The sequence below is a fragment of the Macrotis lagotis genome, chromosome 7 (assembly GCF_037893015.1).
Source record: "Macrotis lagotis isolate mMagLag1 chromosome 7, bilby.v1.9.chrom.fasta, whole genome shotgun sequence".
NCBI lineage: Eukaryota > Metazoa > Chordata > Mammalia > Peramelemorphia > Peramelidae > Macrotis > Macrotis lagotis.
Window position 1 is genome coordinate 201056867 of NC_133664.1, and position 16912 is coordinate 201073778.

The 16912-nt window shown below is 41.4% G+C and overlaps 1 protein-coding gene across 1 annotated transcript; it reads right to left on the bottom strand.

Moving 5' to 3' along the window:
- Positions 1-10816: 10816 nt before the first annotated feature.
- LPAR5 (lysophosphatidic acid receptor 5) lies at positions 10817-16108 on the bottom strand. Its single transcript, XM_074194472.1, has one exon. The coding sequence runs from the start codon at positions 15986-15988 to the stop codon at positions 14888-14890; it is 1101 nt and encodes a 366-aa protein (XP_074050573.1). The 5' UTR covers positions 15989-16108; the 3' UTR covers positions 10817-14887.
- Between the last annotated feature and the right edge of the window lie 804 nt (positions 16109-16912).

Consider the following 16912-nt stretch of genomic DNA (forward strand, 5'->3'; position numbering starts at 1 on the left):
ACCCAGGGACATGGAAAACTGGAGACTCCAGATACTTAGCTTCCCCCTCCAGACCTCCTGGTGAGGCTTCCCAAGCCGTGACACCATCCCAGGCAGATGAGCCACCTCCATGGAGCTTTCCCATGATATTCATGGGGGCCCAAGGCAAAGACAATCATACCAAACTTCAGCCAGCTCTCTTCCCTACCTCAAGCCCCCGGGGAATTGTTCATCCTCAACGTGCCCAAGCAGATCCTGGATGTTATGTGGACTGAGGCCCTCCACAGCTGCCCAGGAGCAGGTACTTGCTGCTCATCCACAAGCCACAGTGCACTCACTCACTCATCCATTCATCTTCCTTCATCTCATCTGCATCGAGGGCTTACTGAGACATGCTAGGGAGGATCACCAAAATGCCTTGCTTGCCCTCAGAAAGCTGATGGTCTAATAGAGAATAAGAGAGGTACACAGAGAACCATAATATATGTGATAAATTGATATCAGAAACTACAAGAGAGGTATAAAGCACTGTGGGAGTCCAGAAAAGGATAACTTCCCTATTCACCTGGAAATTCTAATATCACCTAAACCAATCTCAACTATTCTCAACAATATCTTGATCTCCAATAACAAGTTCCCATGGTTCTTATCCAAGGGAGGTTCCAGAGTACCTTACAGAGAGATTCAGGTTAGGGTAGACTATTAGCCATATTAAAAAAAAAAAAAATTCTTACCATAATAATGCTCACCTCTCCTGAATCTCAGAATCTTAAAATACTTACATTTTCCTCATAATATGCCATGTTGTCCTATTACACATGGCATCTTTGATGCTGTGTTACATCTTTTCCAATGATATCCTTTATTTGATATCCCCTAATGCTCCTTGTTGTTGCCATTCATTCAGTTAGTTCATCCTCCAACCCTATCTTTTCCTGCCTCCCCAGGATATTCTGTTACTCTCCATCTTCTCACATAGATCAACCACCACCAAGCCCCATCAAACTTTCTCACCCTGGAGCTATTGTAACAAGTGGCACTTCCACCTACTATACAAAGTGGCCATCCTAGTCAATAGATTGTCCCCACCCTCTATCCCACCCTGGAAATCATGCCTAGAAAAAACTTGAGGCCTCTTTTCCACCTCATCCAGTTCCCTTTGCTTTTCATAAGTCAGCAACCCCTGGCCCTTTCCTCCATACCTCATCAAATCTTTTTCTTTCTATCTGAAAACTTCAACTCCCAGAGATACAGGCCCTAAATAACCAGGTTCTGAGCTTCTTGTCTTCGGTGAGCTTTCAGTAGCTTTGCAGAGACTTTTCTCTCAGACTTCAGAAAGTCTGCTCCCTGGAATCCACTCTGTGGAAGATATTAATGGTTAAACAGAAACAAGATTTACTCCCCCAAAATGCATTCTCATAAGGGGCTGTTTTAATTCACAGCCTTTTCTTTAATTTCAAGTTCATTTCCTTGTACATAGGTATCTTTAGTCAATCTGAGAATTGATGGATCAGGAAAACTGGCAAAGATGTATTTTCCATTCCCATAACTTTCATATACATATATATATATATATGTATATATATATATATATATCTTCTAAACCTCTCAAACCACAAGGTCTGTCTCTCTGTCTGTGTGTGTGTTTGTGCGTGTGTGTGTGTGTGTGTGTGTGTGTGTGTGTGTGTGTGTGTGTCGGATCTCATAGTTAAAATGAACCTCCACAACTCTTTAATCCAATCACTATTTGCATAAGAATCCCCTCTGCACTAGACCTAGGTGATCAGTGTTCCGCCTTTACACATAAAGGGGAATGCAAAAGTTGTCAAGATAAACCATTCCATCTTTAGATAACTCTAATATTTTAGGAAGCTTTTTTTCTTTTTACAGAGAGCCTAAATCTGTCTCTTTTCAACATACATCTATTGTTCCTAGTGCTGCCCTCAGAGGGTAGAAAAATTTTAATCCTTCTTTCACATGACACCCCAAAACAGTTAATATATTCTATCCTGCCTACCAAGTTTTCTCTTCTTCTGGTTAAACACTGGTAGTTCCTTAAACCAATTTTCTTATTTCACAGTCTCCAGGCTTCTCTACATCCAAGTCACCCTACTGTTGGATGCTCTCCTGCTTCTCTAGATTCATCCAAAGAGGTGATGCACAATAGTCCATTATGTAATCTACCTTGGACAGAAAATAGTGCCAACTACATTTTTTTCTGAACACTATACCTCCTTGATACAATAAGAATAGCATTAACTTTTATGATTATCACACTTAGAACTTATATTGAGCTTGTAGTCCATTAAAACCCCTGGATCTTTTTCTAATGAACTGCTGACTAGACAGGTATCTTTCATTTTGTTCTGTTGATTTTTTTAAAAATTCAATTGTAAGATTTTAGATTTATTCTTATTAGTTGAAGGTTGAATAAATTGTGGAACATTAACTTGATGGAATATTATAGTACAATTAAAACTGACAAGTGTGAGGAAGACAAAGAAATCTGGAAAAATCTTTATAAATTAATGCAGTGACAAAAAAGCAGAACAAGAAGAATGGAATGCATACATAATGACCAGATGATATGAGAGGAAAAGTAAAGGGTAATGAATAGACTATTGGAGTAACTAAAAAGTTATACTATTTTATACATGTGAAATTAAATTACTTAAATATTATTAGTTAAAAGGCATTTTTAAATAGTTGTATTGATTATGTTTAAAATATATCCTATTATGTTTTAGTAGGTTCAGAATAATATTCTTGTCTATTGAGAAATTTGGGGATCCCAATTATCATATAATGTGTTAACTGCTTTCAGCTTTGTATCATTTATAAGTTTAAGTATGCCATATATGCCCTTTTCAAGTAATTGATAAAATTATTAAATAGCACAAAGTCAAGGACAGATGTTTAGGATGCTCCATTAGAGAGATCTATTTTCAAGTCATTGAATCATTGGGTTCAATGGAACTTTTGACTGACTAATCATTCAACCACTACTGAATCCAACCCTCCATTCTCATTTAATCCATATCTTTTCAAACTTGTCCACTAAGGTAACATGAAAGACTGTCAAATACCTTCATCAAAAACAAGTCAGATACCAGCTGTATGATTCTTTCCCTTATTCTGGATCCCTAAGTTACTGTTCCAATTTCCCCTACTCTTGTTTGTCTGAAACATGAAGAAGAGTAATTAAAAAAAAAGTTTGAAAGTTAATTAGGAGTCAGAATGGGGAAGGTCATGCTGAGGCGTTTGTGATTTCATTGTAGAAGAGACCCACCCATCAAAAACTTTTGGCAGGATAATGACATGGCCAGACATGTGGTTTAGGAATATTAATTTGGCAACTGTGAAGGATGATACGAAGAGGGTGGCCTGGAAGAAGAGATACCAATTTGCAACTGTCCAGGTCAGAAGTAATGAGAACTGAACTAGGGAGGTGGTAGTATGAATGTTGAGCAGTAGAATTAATGAGATATGGAAGTAGAACTGAAAAAAAAAACCCTTGAGAAATGATTATATATGGAGGGTAAGAGAGACGGCAAATAGATGATTCCTGGGTGATGGGGGACATGCCACAAAAATTGGAAAGTTTGGAAAGAAGGGGATACCGGGGAAATAAAAAGCTCCATTTTTGACATGTTGAGTTTGAGATGCTGATAAAGACATTCAGGTGGCAATGCCCAATAGGCAGTTGATGATTCAGGACTGGAACTCAGGGAAAGAAATTAGGACTGGATTTATAGATATAAGGGTCATCAGAGATAGTAAATTATCCCACTGAGAGAAAATGAAATCTGAAATAGTGTCCTGGGGACTCCTACAGTAAAGGAAATAAGGCAGAAGTTGCAAATGAGATTGAGAAGGATTAAGTTAAATAGGAGGAAAATCAGGAAAGAAAAGTGTCATGGAAGAAAGGGTGAAGAGTATCAAAACATGGTGGTCATCACCAATGTCAAGAAACTGTGGAAAGGTGGATTAAATACTTGATGGAGGGCAGAGATAAAAAAATTGTTAAATATTACTATATATTTTCTCCTTCCCCACTAATTCATCATAGATATACCTATCCACACATAAAACAATGTAAATAATACAGTATTTGTTTTACTTTTCTAGTTTTACTAAATATTTAGGATCTCTTTCAACAGATCATTGTTGTTGTCTTTTTCCTCCCATTCCTTTTATTCTCATTGTCTTCACCCATCTTTTCACAAATTCCAGTTTTTACTCATTGCCATCTGGGGTCTCAGAACTATAAAAGATTATGAACCTTAAGGAACCAGAGTCACAAAAGGACTTGTGAGGTAATAACAAGAGCCCTGGTACTTCTACCTACAACTATTTTCTGAATATGCCTCATCCCTACTACCATCCTAACCTTGAGTTAAAAGAAGTCCTAGATTGGTATTGATGCAGATATAGGGACAAAACCACCTCAATTTACCAACTCTACCATCAGCTCCTCAATATTTGGTTGTCAAGACATGAAAACTGATACTTGCAGTGCCATTACCAGTGCTCAGTTATCACAAGATCCTGGAGGTAGAGTTCCCTTGTTGTTACTGTTCAGTTGTGTCTGACTCTTTGTGACTCCATGGACCATAATATGCCAGTGCTGTCCTTGGGGTTTTCTTAGCAAAGACAATTTAGTAGTATGCCATTTCCTTCTCCAGTGGATTAAGGCAAATAGAGATTAAGTGATTTGCCTTCGGTCACACTGCCAATGAGTATCTGAGGTCAGATTTAAACTCAAGTCTTTCTGACTGGAGGCCCAATGCTCTATCCACTGAGCAATTTAGTAGCCCCCTATTCATTCCTGTATCCTATAGTTGTAAAACTCCCTCTTTGTGCTCAGGAGGTCCCCGTGATCCTGAGCCCCATCTACTATGGCAAAAATAATTATAGAAACTTTCTCCTTTACTGCATTTACATATATTGTTTCCAGCATCATTCAGCAAACTCCTCTTCAAGGTACCTTCCATCCATTTATATATATATATATATATGTATATATACATATATATACATATATATATATATATATAGTCAAATGCAAATGCTTTTTCACTGTCGTCAATCAGGCCCCAGGACATTATCCTTCCTCCATACATGGTTGACAATCTTCTTTTCTACTTAGACACCTCCTTCATACTCGAGCACCTCCAGATTTACATTTATGTTAGCTGGAACACCCTAACCCTTTGACCTACCTCTTAAATTCCCTAACATTTGTCTTCAGCCACTTCAGGTACCCACTGGAGTTATCATCTGAGATCTCAGAACTACCCATAACAGTTCTATTACTATGATTTTAGACTATGAAATTTCTTCTTTCTGATCACAATCTACTTTCCTTCTATTCCTCCTTCTCACCCCTCCTAAACTTATTCATTCTCACAAAGACATCAAGTCTTCTCCCTATTTGACCTATTCTATCAGTCTATTGCCCCTTATTTCGTTTCACTTTCTTTCCTTGACAATCTTGTCCAGAGCTATGGGTAGGGTGGGGAGCTAGGGTTAGGGTTTTCCAAATATGCTTCTTTTGAAAGGAGGCATTTAGGAATTCTCTCAATTAAATTATAACATGTAAAAAAGATTACCTAAATAATTTGACCACAAAGAATTAAGAAGTCCCTCAGTCTTTCTGAGTAGGCATTGGCCATTGGATGAAGGCAACTAATAGAACACAAGCAACTTACATTGATCAGCTGCTCTGCAAAACCCAGAGTTGAGAAGAATTTCTCAAAGAGAATTCTATATATTGAGAAATGACTGAAGGGGCGGCTAGGTGGTGCAGTGGATAGAGCACCCGCCCTGGAGTCAGGAGTACCTGAGTTCAAATCTAACCTCAGACACTTAATAATTATCTAGCTGTGTGGCCTTGGGCAAGCCACTTAACCCCATTTGCCTTGCAAAAACTAAAATGAATAAATGAATTAGCACCTAGTTAGCAAGAATAATGAGTTTCCTTCTCCTTACCCAAGTATACCCAACTCTCTAGGAGTGCTCTGTTTTGGGTTAGATCCCTCTCCTTCCCTCTCTGGGTAGCAGAAACTCCTCTCATCTCTTAGCAGTAGCGTCAAAGTATTTCTGGACTCCATTCACCAGATTTTGTTTCCTGAGGTCTGTGGTTGTGTTTTATTGCTTGCAAAATATGTGTACTTTGTATTGTTAGCTCCAGGAATCAAAATAGCTAGTTATGTCTCTGATTTTGACCCTACAATAGTTAGCTAATCCAGCTCTATGATGTCCTTTGCCTTTGAATGCTTTGTCCCTTCGTCATTTATTGTCCCTAGATTGCAAAATCTTCAACTCAGGTTACTTCTACTATTCCATAGTCTCTTCCTGAGCACTATTGAATGTTGCTGGAGAATGTTATGTGACTATGCTGAATGGATCCTCTTTTCTTTATACGCTTTCTTAGTAATCCTATCAGTTTCCAAATATTGCATTATTATTTCTACATAAATGATTTCTGAATCTATATATCCAATCCAAACTATCTCCTGAGCCAATTGTCTGCTAAATATTCTCACCTGAATTAAACTCATTATCTTCCCTCTAAACTATTCCCCCTTTAAACTCCTCTATTTCTCTTGGAGTTACTTTTATCATTCTTTCTGCTTCTCTACTACATATTCCACTAATTGCCAAGTTTCCTTGATTTTATAGCTACACTTCTATCACTTCCTTCTCTACATGCATACTGGCACTACTCTACTCTAGGCCCTTATTAATTTTAACTTGACCAATTGCAAAATAGCTTCCTAATTGGAAAATTGTTCTTTCCTGGGCTGCTGGTCCCTTAAGTAAGTTTGGAGCAAATAAAACACATAAGGGAACATCCCAACTTTATTTTACAGGCTTTTTGTCGCTGAACATCATCTTTCATTCAATTCAACAACAAACATTGAACTGAAGTAAGTGCTGGTGAAACAAAGACAAAATTGAAGTTATTACCATTCTCCTCGACCTTTGACACTGTTGGTCACTCCTTCTTGATATTCTCTTCTCTGGAGGTTTTCGGGATACCATTTTTATTCCTACTTATTTGACCATAGCTTAATTCCTTTGCTGGATCTTTCTTCAGTCACATCCCCCTAACCATATGTGCCCCTCTTCTCTCTTTCCATCTATGCTGATGATTCTCAGATCTACCTGATCCTGATCTAGGCTCTCTGCTGACCTCCAATCTCACATCTCCAGCTGCCTTTCAGACATCTTGAACTGGTTATCAGACATTTTAAACTCACATGTCTAAAACTGTAGTCATTCTCTTTCCCTCTAAATGTTCCACACCTCTTTTCTACCTTTCCTGCTATTGTGGAGTGTAACACTATCCTCCCCATCCCTCAGGTTCACAGCCTGAGTGTCACTCTCAATTTTTCACTATGTCTCACCCCTCAAATATACTCTGTTGCCAAGGCCTGTCAATTTTGCCTCTGCTACATCCATCTCTTGGATAAGCCCCTCTCTCTGACCAACCAGCAGGCCCTCTGGTGCAGATACTTATCACTTCACATCTGGTCTATTGCACTAGCTAGTTGAGGGATCCACCTTTCTCAAATCTCTCCATACTCCAGATCCACCCTGCATTTAGTCAAAGTTATTTTCCCAAGCCAAAGGTCAGACTATATCACCCCATCCCACCACACTCAATAAATTCTAAGAATTCTCCATTGCCTCAAGGATCAAATGCAAAATCCTTTGACATTCAAAGCTCTTCATAACCTAGTTCCCACCTACTTTTCCAGTCTTGCTCTCCCATTTGTACTCTTAGTTCTGGGCTTTTTTTTTAACTGTCCCCATGCCTAAATTGCCCTCCTTCCTCATCTCCACAAGTCCCAAATAAAATCCCATCTTCTATAGGAAGCCTTTCCCATTCTCTCTTATTATACCCTCTCTTTGTATATAGTTTGTTTGTACAAATTTGCTTGTTGTCTTTCATTAGATTGTGAGCTCCTTGAGGTCAGGGAATATCTTTTACTTCTTTTTGTATCTCCAATGCTTAGCACATTGTCTGCCATAAACAAGATGTTTAATAAATGTTAGAACTGGCTAACTGTCCGCAAGAAGATTCTATTTTCTTCGGGAGATACATATTCATGGATAACTAAATAGCATATAATTTAAGGAGGAAGTAAGTACTCACAACTAAAGGGAAGAGAAAAGGATTCTGAGATGGCATCTGAACTGATGCTTGAAGGAAGGGAAGGAGACTTAAAGTGGCAAGTGAGAAAGGAGTGCATTTCAGAAATGGAGGAAAGCCTTTGCTAAGGAAAAGAGGGAAGGGGAGATGGAATGTCAAGTGTGGAGTATTCTCATTTGCCTTAAGTGTAATGTGTGAAAAAGCATGATATAAAATGTTTGAAAATGGTGGGACTGAGGTTAAGATGGGCTTTGAAAAAATAAGACTCAAGAATTTATACTAGAGGCAATAGAAAGCTATTTTTGAGGAGGATGGTCAGGTATATGTTTTAAGAATAATAATTTGGTTCTGTGTGAATTGGAAACTATTTGAAGGTGGACCAATTAAAAAGTTTCAGTATAGGGTCAAGGGATGACTGTTGCTTGAGTGTCTATTTTTCCTAAATGTCCTCTTCCTTTCCCTTTATTATCCTCAACCTGGTTACCCTTTAGGCTAAACTATAACTACATCACCAACGTGATTGGTCCCTAGAGACAGAGACTAGGATAGTCTTCTGTCTAATATGCTCAGTCAAGTATTTCCTCTAGCTGGTTACCTTAGAGTTCTGTCTTCTTCCCACAGGACAGAGGAGAACAGAATGAGGAGAGGAGGTCTCAGAAGACTACTCAGGAAAGGTTGATCATGGGATGTAGAACTCATAGATTCTAGAATACTCATTTTCTAAATCCTTCCTTCAGATGGAGAATGATAGTCTGTTCCTAAGAGGCTAGGAATTCAGTCATTCTCCCAGGTCCCCATCACTAAGTTGACTTGGAAGGATGACCAATGAAAGAATCTCTATCTCACAGTCCCAAATGAGGTCATGAAAACGGGTAGTCTGCAGGTAACCAATTATACCCTGCAATAGGTCAAATGGATGGGTGGCTGACCTAGTCCTAGCAATGACAGTTCAGTGGAAAAACATCCCCCTCAAGTAACCTGTCCCACAGACATGCCCAAGTGTATCACTTGGAATCTAGGCTGAATTGAAAGTTAGTGAATGGGAGAGGAGGGAAGAGGGACCTGATCCTTCCGGGGGCTTCCCAGAACTAATCCTACCCAGGCCCTTTGCCAAGCTAAGAACAGAAGGAGTCCACACTTGGGCCCGCACTAGCCTGAGGGGAGGGGGATAGGCATGGTGGGTGGGTGGGTGAGGGAGACAGGGGGGGAAAAGACCTTTTTCAGAACTTCAAAAGGAACCTCTCCACCCAATTCTCCTACCAGGATCCAAGGTCTGACTCTAGGTGTCTCCCCACCCACTCCTGTTTTGAACTTGTCGGCTCTCTTGTCCTTCCTCCTCTCTCAATTTCCCCTTTCTCTCCCAAGCTTCACCTACCCTGAGCAGCCCCACCCAGCTGTGCCGGGCACATCCCATAATAGTCAGCCTCCCCCCCCAAAAGAGGCGGTCACCCCATAATAGCCACCCACAGGAGACATTCCGCGGTGACCGCCCCCTCCCTGCGAGCTGCCGGAGCCGCCATCCCATAATAGTCGTCTGCCTGTTTGACTGGTTACTGCTGTGAAGGGAACTGGAAAGGGGAGGGGAGGAGGGGGCAGGGGTCTCCCCTGGGGAGGGCACTAAAAGACACAGGCTGGGGGGGACTGACAGGTAGAGGGGAAAGAGGTACAGGTGTGGGGAGCGACTGGCCACCCCCCCCATTACCTTGGAATGGGGTCCTCTCCCCCACCCAGGCCCCTCCACCCTAGAGGTGACGACCTGTCAGAGAAACTGCTGGGGCAGCTTCAGAAAGGAAGAGGGGTTTGGGGGAGGGGGAGCGGTTATCAGGTGTTCCCCCAGGAAGACAATGGCTTGAGTGAAAGGGTTGACCTTAGAGAGCGAAGGGGGAGGGGCAGAGAAGAGCACCATCATCCCATAATAATCCTGCAACCCCCTCCCCTCCCCCTCCCACACACCATCCCATAATATTTCCCAGAGAGGCAGTCCTGCAGTAGGTACAAAGAAGCATCCCATAATAAGCTTCCCTACCCCACCCATTCCACTCACCAGGCTACCCCCCCCTCGGTCACATGCAGTCAATGCCAACTCCCCCCTGCTCCCCCCTCTGGCCACCAAAGGCCTTGCCAGCCCATAATACTCCCTCCTCCCCCTTCCTTCCCCCCTTCCCACCCCGCACCCCTTCCTCCTGCCTCCAGTTGGATCTGAGCCTCACCAGCCCATAATATTGGCCAGTCTCCTAAGGCTGCTCCAGCCCATAATACTCTCCATGTCTCCTAAGGCCTCTCCATCCCATAACATTGCCAGAAGCCTGACCTGTGGGCCAAATCCCAAGTCTGCTCCACACATCTCAGCTGTGTCAGCATTGGTCTCTCTCCCTCCCTCCCTTCCATCTTCCCTCAATCCAGCTCACTCTTTTCCAGACTCTTTCCAATTCTTTTGTCCCAGACTGCTTCTTCCTCCCCTACCCCCCCCCCCCAACTCTCTCCAACTCAACCTTATCTCACTGCCTTGGTCCTATCTACAACATTAGTGTCCTTCATTGTCCTTTCTCCCTAGTCTGATCTTTCCCAGGTTTTTTCCTCTCCTTTTCATACATATATATATATATATATATATATATATATATATATATATATATATATTTGTGTATATATAAATGTATATCTTTTTTTGCCTCTGGAAGCCTCAGGGGATAGACTAACAACCCAGGAAGGTAAAATTACACCAGAGGGCAATAGGGCATTCACCTTGAGGCTCATGGAATAACCTGCATTTCAGGGAGAGAGATTGCCATCCCTAAAAACTTTCCCTATTGACCTGACATAACAATTTGCTTGGCCTGCTTTGAACTCTCTGTTCCCCAAGCCTGAATTCCCAATAACAGACACTCCCCTTCTAAAGTAGAGAAAGTCATAGTTTCTCAAAATATTTGTTTGACCATTCCCAAGTTTTGTGAGATACCTTTAGATACCATGGGTACCTTTAGGATTTCCAGCTCTTTGCAATTCACTTTTTCTTTGATGGCCTCAACCTCCCACCTCTAATGGAGCTGTAAGACAAGCCTTGTCTTCAACACTTCTGCAGGTTATCAGTTTTTTTACCTGGTGGGGTAGAGGAATGAGTCCAGAATTTAGGATCAGAAGACCTGGGCTTGAAACTCAACTTTGTCACTACCTGTGTGGCACTTAGACAAGTTGCTTAACCTTTATGAGCCTAGTTTCCTTACCTGTAAAATGGGCATATATAATCCATAAGATCTTTGTGAAAATCAAGTGAAATAACCTATGGAAAACTGATCAGTAAACACAAGCTACTATTTCAGTAAAGTTCATATTTGTCAGACATTCAAGGTCTTTTGCAATTTGATGTCACTATATCTTTCTAGTCATAGCTCACAGAATCTCAATTTTGGAAGGACCCTCAGAGGGTCCTATGTATCTACTTGAAAAGAATTCCTTCTATCACCTTCCCAACAAGGAGTTATCCAGCCTTTGTTTAGAGATCTCTAATTTGGGAGGAACCTACCTCCTGCAGTGGAAACCTATCCACTTCCAAACAGTTCTGATAGCTAGAAAATTTGTCCTTTCAAGTCTCAATCCCCCTGTCTGCAACTTGTACCCATTACTCCTCATCCTGCCCTATGAAAAAGAGGATCAAGTCAGTTACCCCTTCCACAAGTCAGTCCAAAAAATAACCCAAAGATAGCTATTATCTCTCTGTCTCCACATCTCTTTTTTAGGGTGAACATCAGTTCCTTCAGTGAATCATCACACACACAAACGCATGTGCGCGTGCACATTAAACCATTAATATTTCCACAAGCCTTTAATCAGCCTTTTCCTCACACTTGCAACATTTTCTCTCCTCTTATTGAATACTATCCTGTTCATTGAATACTTCTATCCTGATTTGAAAATTCAACTCAAATGACTCCTCTTTGAAACCTTAGCCCCTCAGAGTTTTTTTTTTTTTTAGGTTTTTGCAAGGCAGATGGGGTTAAGTGGCTTGCTCAAGCCCACACGACTAGATAATTATTAAGTGTCTGAGACCAGATTTGAACCCAGGTACTCCTGACTCCAGGGCCGGTGCTTTATCCACTACGCCACCTAGCTGCCCTGCCTCTCAGAATTCTTGATTTGGTTTTTGTACCTTTCAAATTCACTTCTGGTGTTAGTTATCTGCATATAAATCTCTTATCCTTGCTATTACATTCTAAGTGCCCCATATACAGACTGTTTTTCCTGAACTTTGCATATTTTCTAACATCTTATATACATCTGCATACAAAATGTATTTAAACATTTGTGGAATGAATGATTTTCTTCAAATTTTTATTCCAGAGAAAGGATGCTCTTATTCTTTCCATATTTTAGAGAACATTATTGGCTAATGAAGAGAAGTATAGAATTATTATTTTTTTGACCAGCATTCAGTAGAGATTGCTTTCTCCCTGCATCCAATGTGGGACCATCCCAGAGCATTTTTTCCTATGTGCTGTGGATTATATATTGTTATTGAATCTTTTTAGGGAGTAGGGAGATCATCCAACAAATTCTGAAAAGAAATAAAAGTCTAGCATGCTACTTTAGGGTGATCCTGTTTGAGCCCACTGTTTTCCCAATCTCTAAACTCAAGAGTACAAAGTAGTCCTCACCTAAATGGAATTCACATAATTCATGATCAGACTAACTTTATGGAACAAGAAAGAGGAAACAGGGTGTTTGTGTGTATTTGTGTGGGTGATGGTGCTCCAGATAGCTCATGTACATAAATCGGTGTGTTAATATGAAACTGAAGATAGAATTGGGGGCAGGGAAGGAAATGGATGCACAGGAAGGTTATTTCAGGCACACAAGTTGGAGAAAAAATGTAATGGCATCCTGTGGGTCAGACAACAGGAGTCCCTTCATACAAGTGTCATAGTTGAGATTTTTAATTTTTTCTTCCTGATGAGATTCTAAGATTAAAGTGTGAGAATCACAGGATCAAAAGATTTAGAGCTAGTAAGATTTGTAAACAATCTTCCTCTTCACTCCTTATTTCATAGATGAAGAATCTGAGACCCCAAGAATCATATAGGTAGTGATAGAAATAAGTCTTTACCCTAAGTCATCTGATGACAAATACAGTGCTCTTTCCAGTTTTATCATGATGCCTCTGGAAGAGGAAAGGACAGGGAGAAGAAAGGAAACAATTTAACTGATTTCTGAATTCAAATAAGTCAAGGAAATGAGACCCTTTAGAAGAAACTCACCTGAAGGGAGAGGATTCAAGGGAAGGAGTAAGTTTCCTAGAAACTATGGAAAGGAGCCCGTTTAGCAAAAGGAGTCCCCATTTTTAATGCAGGAGCTTGCACTGTCCCAAGAAAGGTAAGCAGCTTGGTTCCCTATGGCAAAATGAGAGCCATCTCCTAGTTTAACAGGAGAGGAATCTGAGCCAATTCTCCAGTTTGACCACAAGGGGTCATTTTACCCTTAAAAATCACAGAGTTTGGAATGACCTCGAAAGGACACACAGGAGGCCCTTGTTAAACAACAATGACATACGGAGAGACAGAAATATGTGTCCTGGGTAACATATGTATATAGAATATACATATAAAGACACAGAGATGGTGACCCAGAGGCAGAAGATACAGGCAACATTTCCCTTTGCTCTTCTGGTTGGAATCTTCAAGTGAGTGGGTGGTAGTGTGTGGGTGGTGTGGCATAGGGGGAGGGGGCAGGAAGTGCGCCAACAATCCAAGAAGCCCAGCTAGTCCTGCCCATGGGAGACCTCATTCTCCTGGGTCCCCCTCCCTGTTCCCCCTTCCCCCCACCTCAACTTTCAGGATAACAGCAGGCATCTATTTCTCCCTTTCATTTCTCCTGTGGTTCTCCCTTCTCTATGAGTTGGAGCAGTCCCAACAAGCTCCACCCTACTGCTCCTGGCTTCTTCCCACTTCCAAATATCTCCCCAAAGATGTAGGAGATTCTACTATTATTGCCACATTCCTTTGTGTTAAGCATTGCCCTCTCCCTGTAATCCTATTTTTAATCTTTAAATAATACAGTACCTCAAGTTTGAGATAGGGGAGCACGGTCATCGAATAGCTCACACTTAGGGCAAATGAGTAAGTAGATCAGGTGGCTTTTGTTCTTAAAGGCAGAAGAAACAGGGTAGATGAAGGTACAGGGTATTTGTGTTAGGTATAGGTGAACAGAGATTAGGCATTCTGATGACAATTTCTCCACTTCATAATTTTGCCACAAACCTTATCCCATTGCCCCATAACACAGCTTAGAGATGGGACATTCACTCCAGGTCACACACCAAAAGGGAAATTGACTCTGTAGAATAGGAAACCATTTCCTACCTCCAATTTTATTAGTCCTCTTGACTATCCCATTCCTCCCTACCACCCCATCCCTCCCCAGTGACATGAGGAAGCACCACTTGTAGAAAAAAATTCTAATAATGACACTTTTTAGAAGGTTGTTCACTGGGTAACTTCAAGTGAGTCTAACTTGAAACAGGTTTCCCTGTCTTTGGACAGTTGGAAGGAGGGAAGGATTTTTCCTCTTCTTTAAGAAAGATGGTTCCATAGGACTCCTTCTTCTTTATACTTAAACTTTGTCCCTGGAAATAAAGGCTAAGACTGAAACCTGAGTCTGATGTCTTCTCACTGCCTTGCTCATTTGCCAGCTCATAATGAGGATGAAGATGAGAAGAGAATTAAAGGGTGGGTGAGTTTGAACCAGGATTTCTGATTAGATGGTAGAATCCTTGATGGATTGACTAAAGGACTTTTCCAGAGGTGTAGATGAGAGCAACTCACAGTGAGAGGTATCCTGAGCATTAGTGGAGGTCAGATGACTTTCCCGGTGCCCAGGAGGTTCCCGAGGCCCACTGGCAGTTCTGACTTTTACCCATCGTGTAGTTCCCAGGTCTTGAAGGGTGTTTCGGAAGCCCTCTGCACTGAAATAGTATACAAGGGGATCTAAGACACAATTGGCACTAGCTAACATTACCATCACCACCAAAACCTGGCGCACTCGGTCCCGGGCATCAGAGCTGGCATCCACCAGGTCCCCCCGAAGTAGTCCATATACAGCCAGGGTGGTATTATATGGTACAAAACACAAGAGGAAAATGACCAGGTTAGCCAGCAGAAGGCGCACTGTCTTCCTTCGGCGTTCACTTCTGGTGGTACTGGGTTGGGCCAAGGTCCAGAAGACTCGACTGGAAGAGTAGACCATGGTTATCAAGGGCAGGATGAAACCCAGCCCTTCCGCAAGAAATACCAAGGGTAGCAGCTTGCTTTTCCACAGGTTCTCGCTGAAGCTCTCAAAGCACAGGTTCAAAGTGCTGTTCTTATAAGAGCAGAGTGAAGGGGCATGGACCCAAGCAGTAGGGACAGCAAACACTAGGATCAGTGCCCAGACAACTAGGCAGAGGAGTCTTGCCACCATAGGCCTGCGCAGATGGCGGAGCCGGAGTGGGTGGACGATTGCAACATAGCGGTCTATATTGATGAAGGTCAAGAAAATGCAGCTGCCATACATGTTCATCTGGAAGACAGCCCCTGCTGTCTGGCACAAGAGAGCTGGGAAGGGCCAGTGATGAAGGGCATAGTAGGAGAGTCGTAGGGGCAAAGAAAGGGTAAAAAGCAGGTCACTGGCTGCCAAGTTACACATGTAGACACTGACCACTGAGTGGACTTTCAGAGCTCGTAAGAAAACCCATAATGCCAAGGCATTGAGGGGTAGACCAGCAGCAAGCACCAAACTATAGCCCACCAGATGTAGGTGATGATTAAATCGGTAGTCAGGACACAAGAAGATCGTGGCATTGGAGGAGTTGTTGGCCATTTCCCCTATCGGTGGGTTAAGCTAAAGACATTGTCCCTCACAATGGGCAGGAAGGGAATGACCAAGATGGAATATAAGGAACAGGGAGAAGCCAGATATTCCAGTGCTCCTCTTTTGTTACAATGGGGACCTGAAATGTGAAAGGAAGCCCAAGTTCAATAGCAAGGAAAGGACATAGACATAAGCATATCATAACATACACAATACCTGAAGCAAGTATGTTTTTTCTTTTTCAGATTAACCTAAATCTTACCCAGATATGAGTTGACTTCCCTCTTTCTCTAATTGAAATTATACATAAACCATCCTACTTCCCTTTTTTACTCTTACTTCAAGTCAGGATCTCTTTCTCACACATACAGCATCTTGTCCCTTATTTATCACATCCTCTGACACTTTAAATACTCAGTTTACAGTCTCCTTTCCATTATAGTACTATAAAGACATCCAATTGGATGTTAAGCTCTTAAGGGGTTCTTCTACTTTCCTATTCCTTTTCCCTAATCCAGGACTCTGCCCATAGTTGCGTACTCAATGAATCTGCTAGATTCATCAAAACACCAGAACACAACTGTCACATCCTGTCAGAGACAATACCCTAACCACATCCCATCATCTTCACAAAAGTTATATCAAGTATGCAGAATGCAGAAGCTTGAGTCCTGAAAAAGCTTTGCATAAATCTCATTTACCTTCCGACTACCATTCTAATGGAAAAGGTTTTAGCTGCCTTTTCTATAGGGCAGCTCTACAATATGGTGCAGCTCCTAACCCTTTAAAAGCTAGATAATAATTTTAAAGTGCTTAATACAGTGTCTGGTCCACAGATTAATGTCTATTATTATCGTATTATTAAAAGGTTTGCACCAACCCTCCCCAATCAAGTTATTAATGACTTTTAAACACAGTGTTTGGCACTTAACA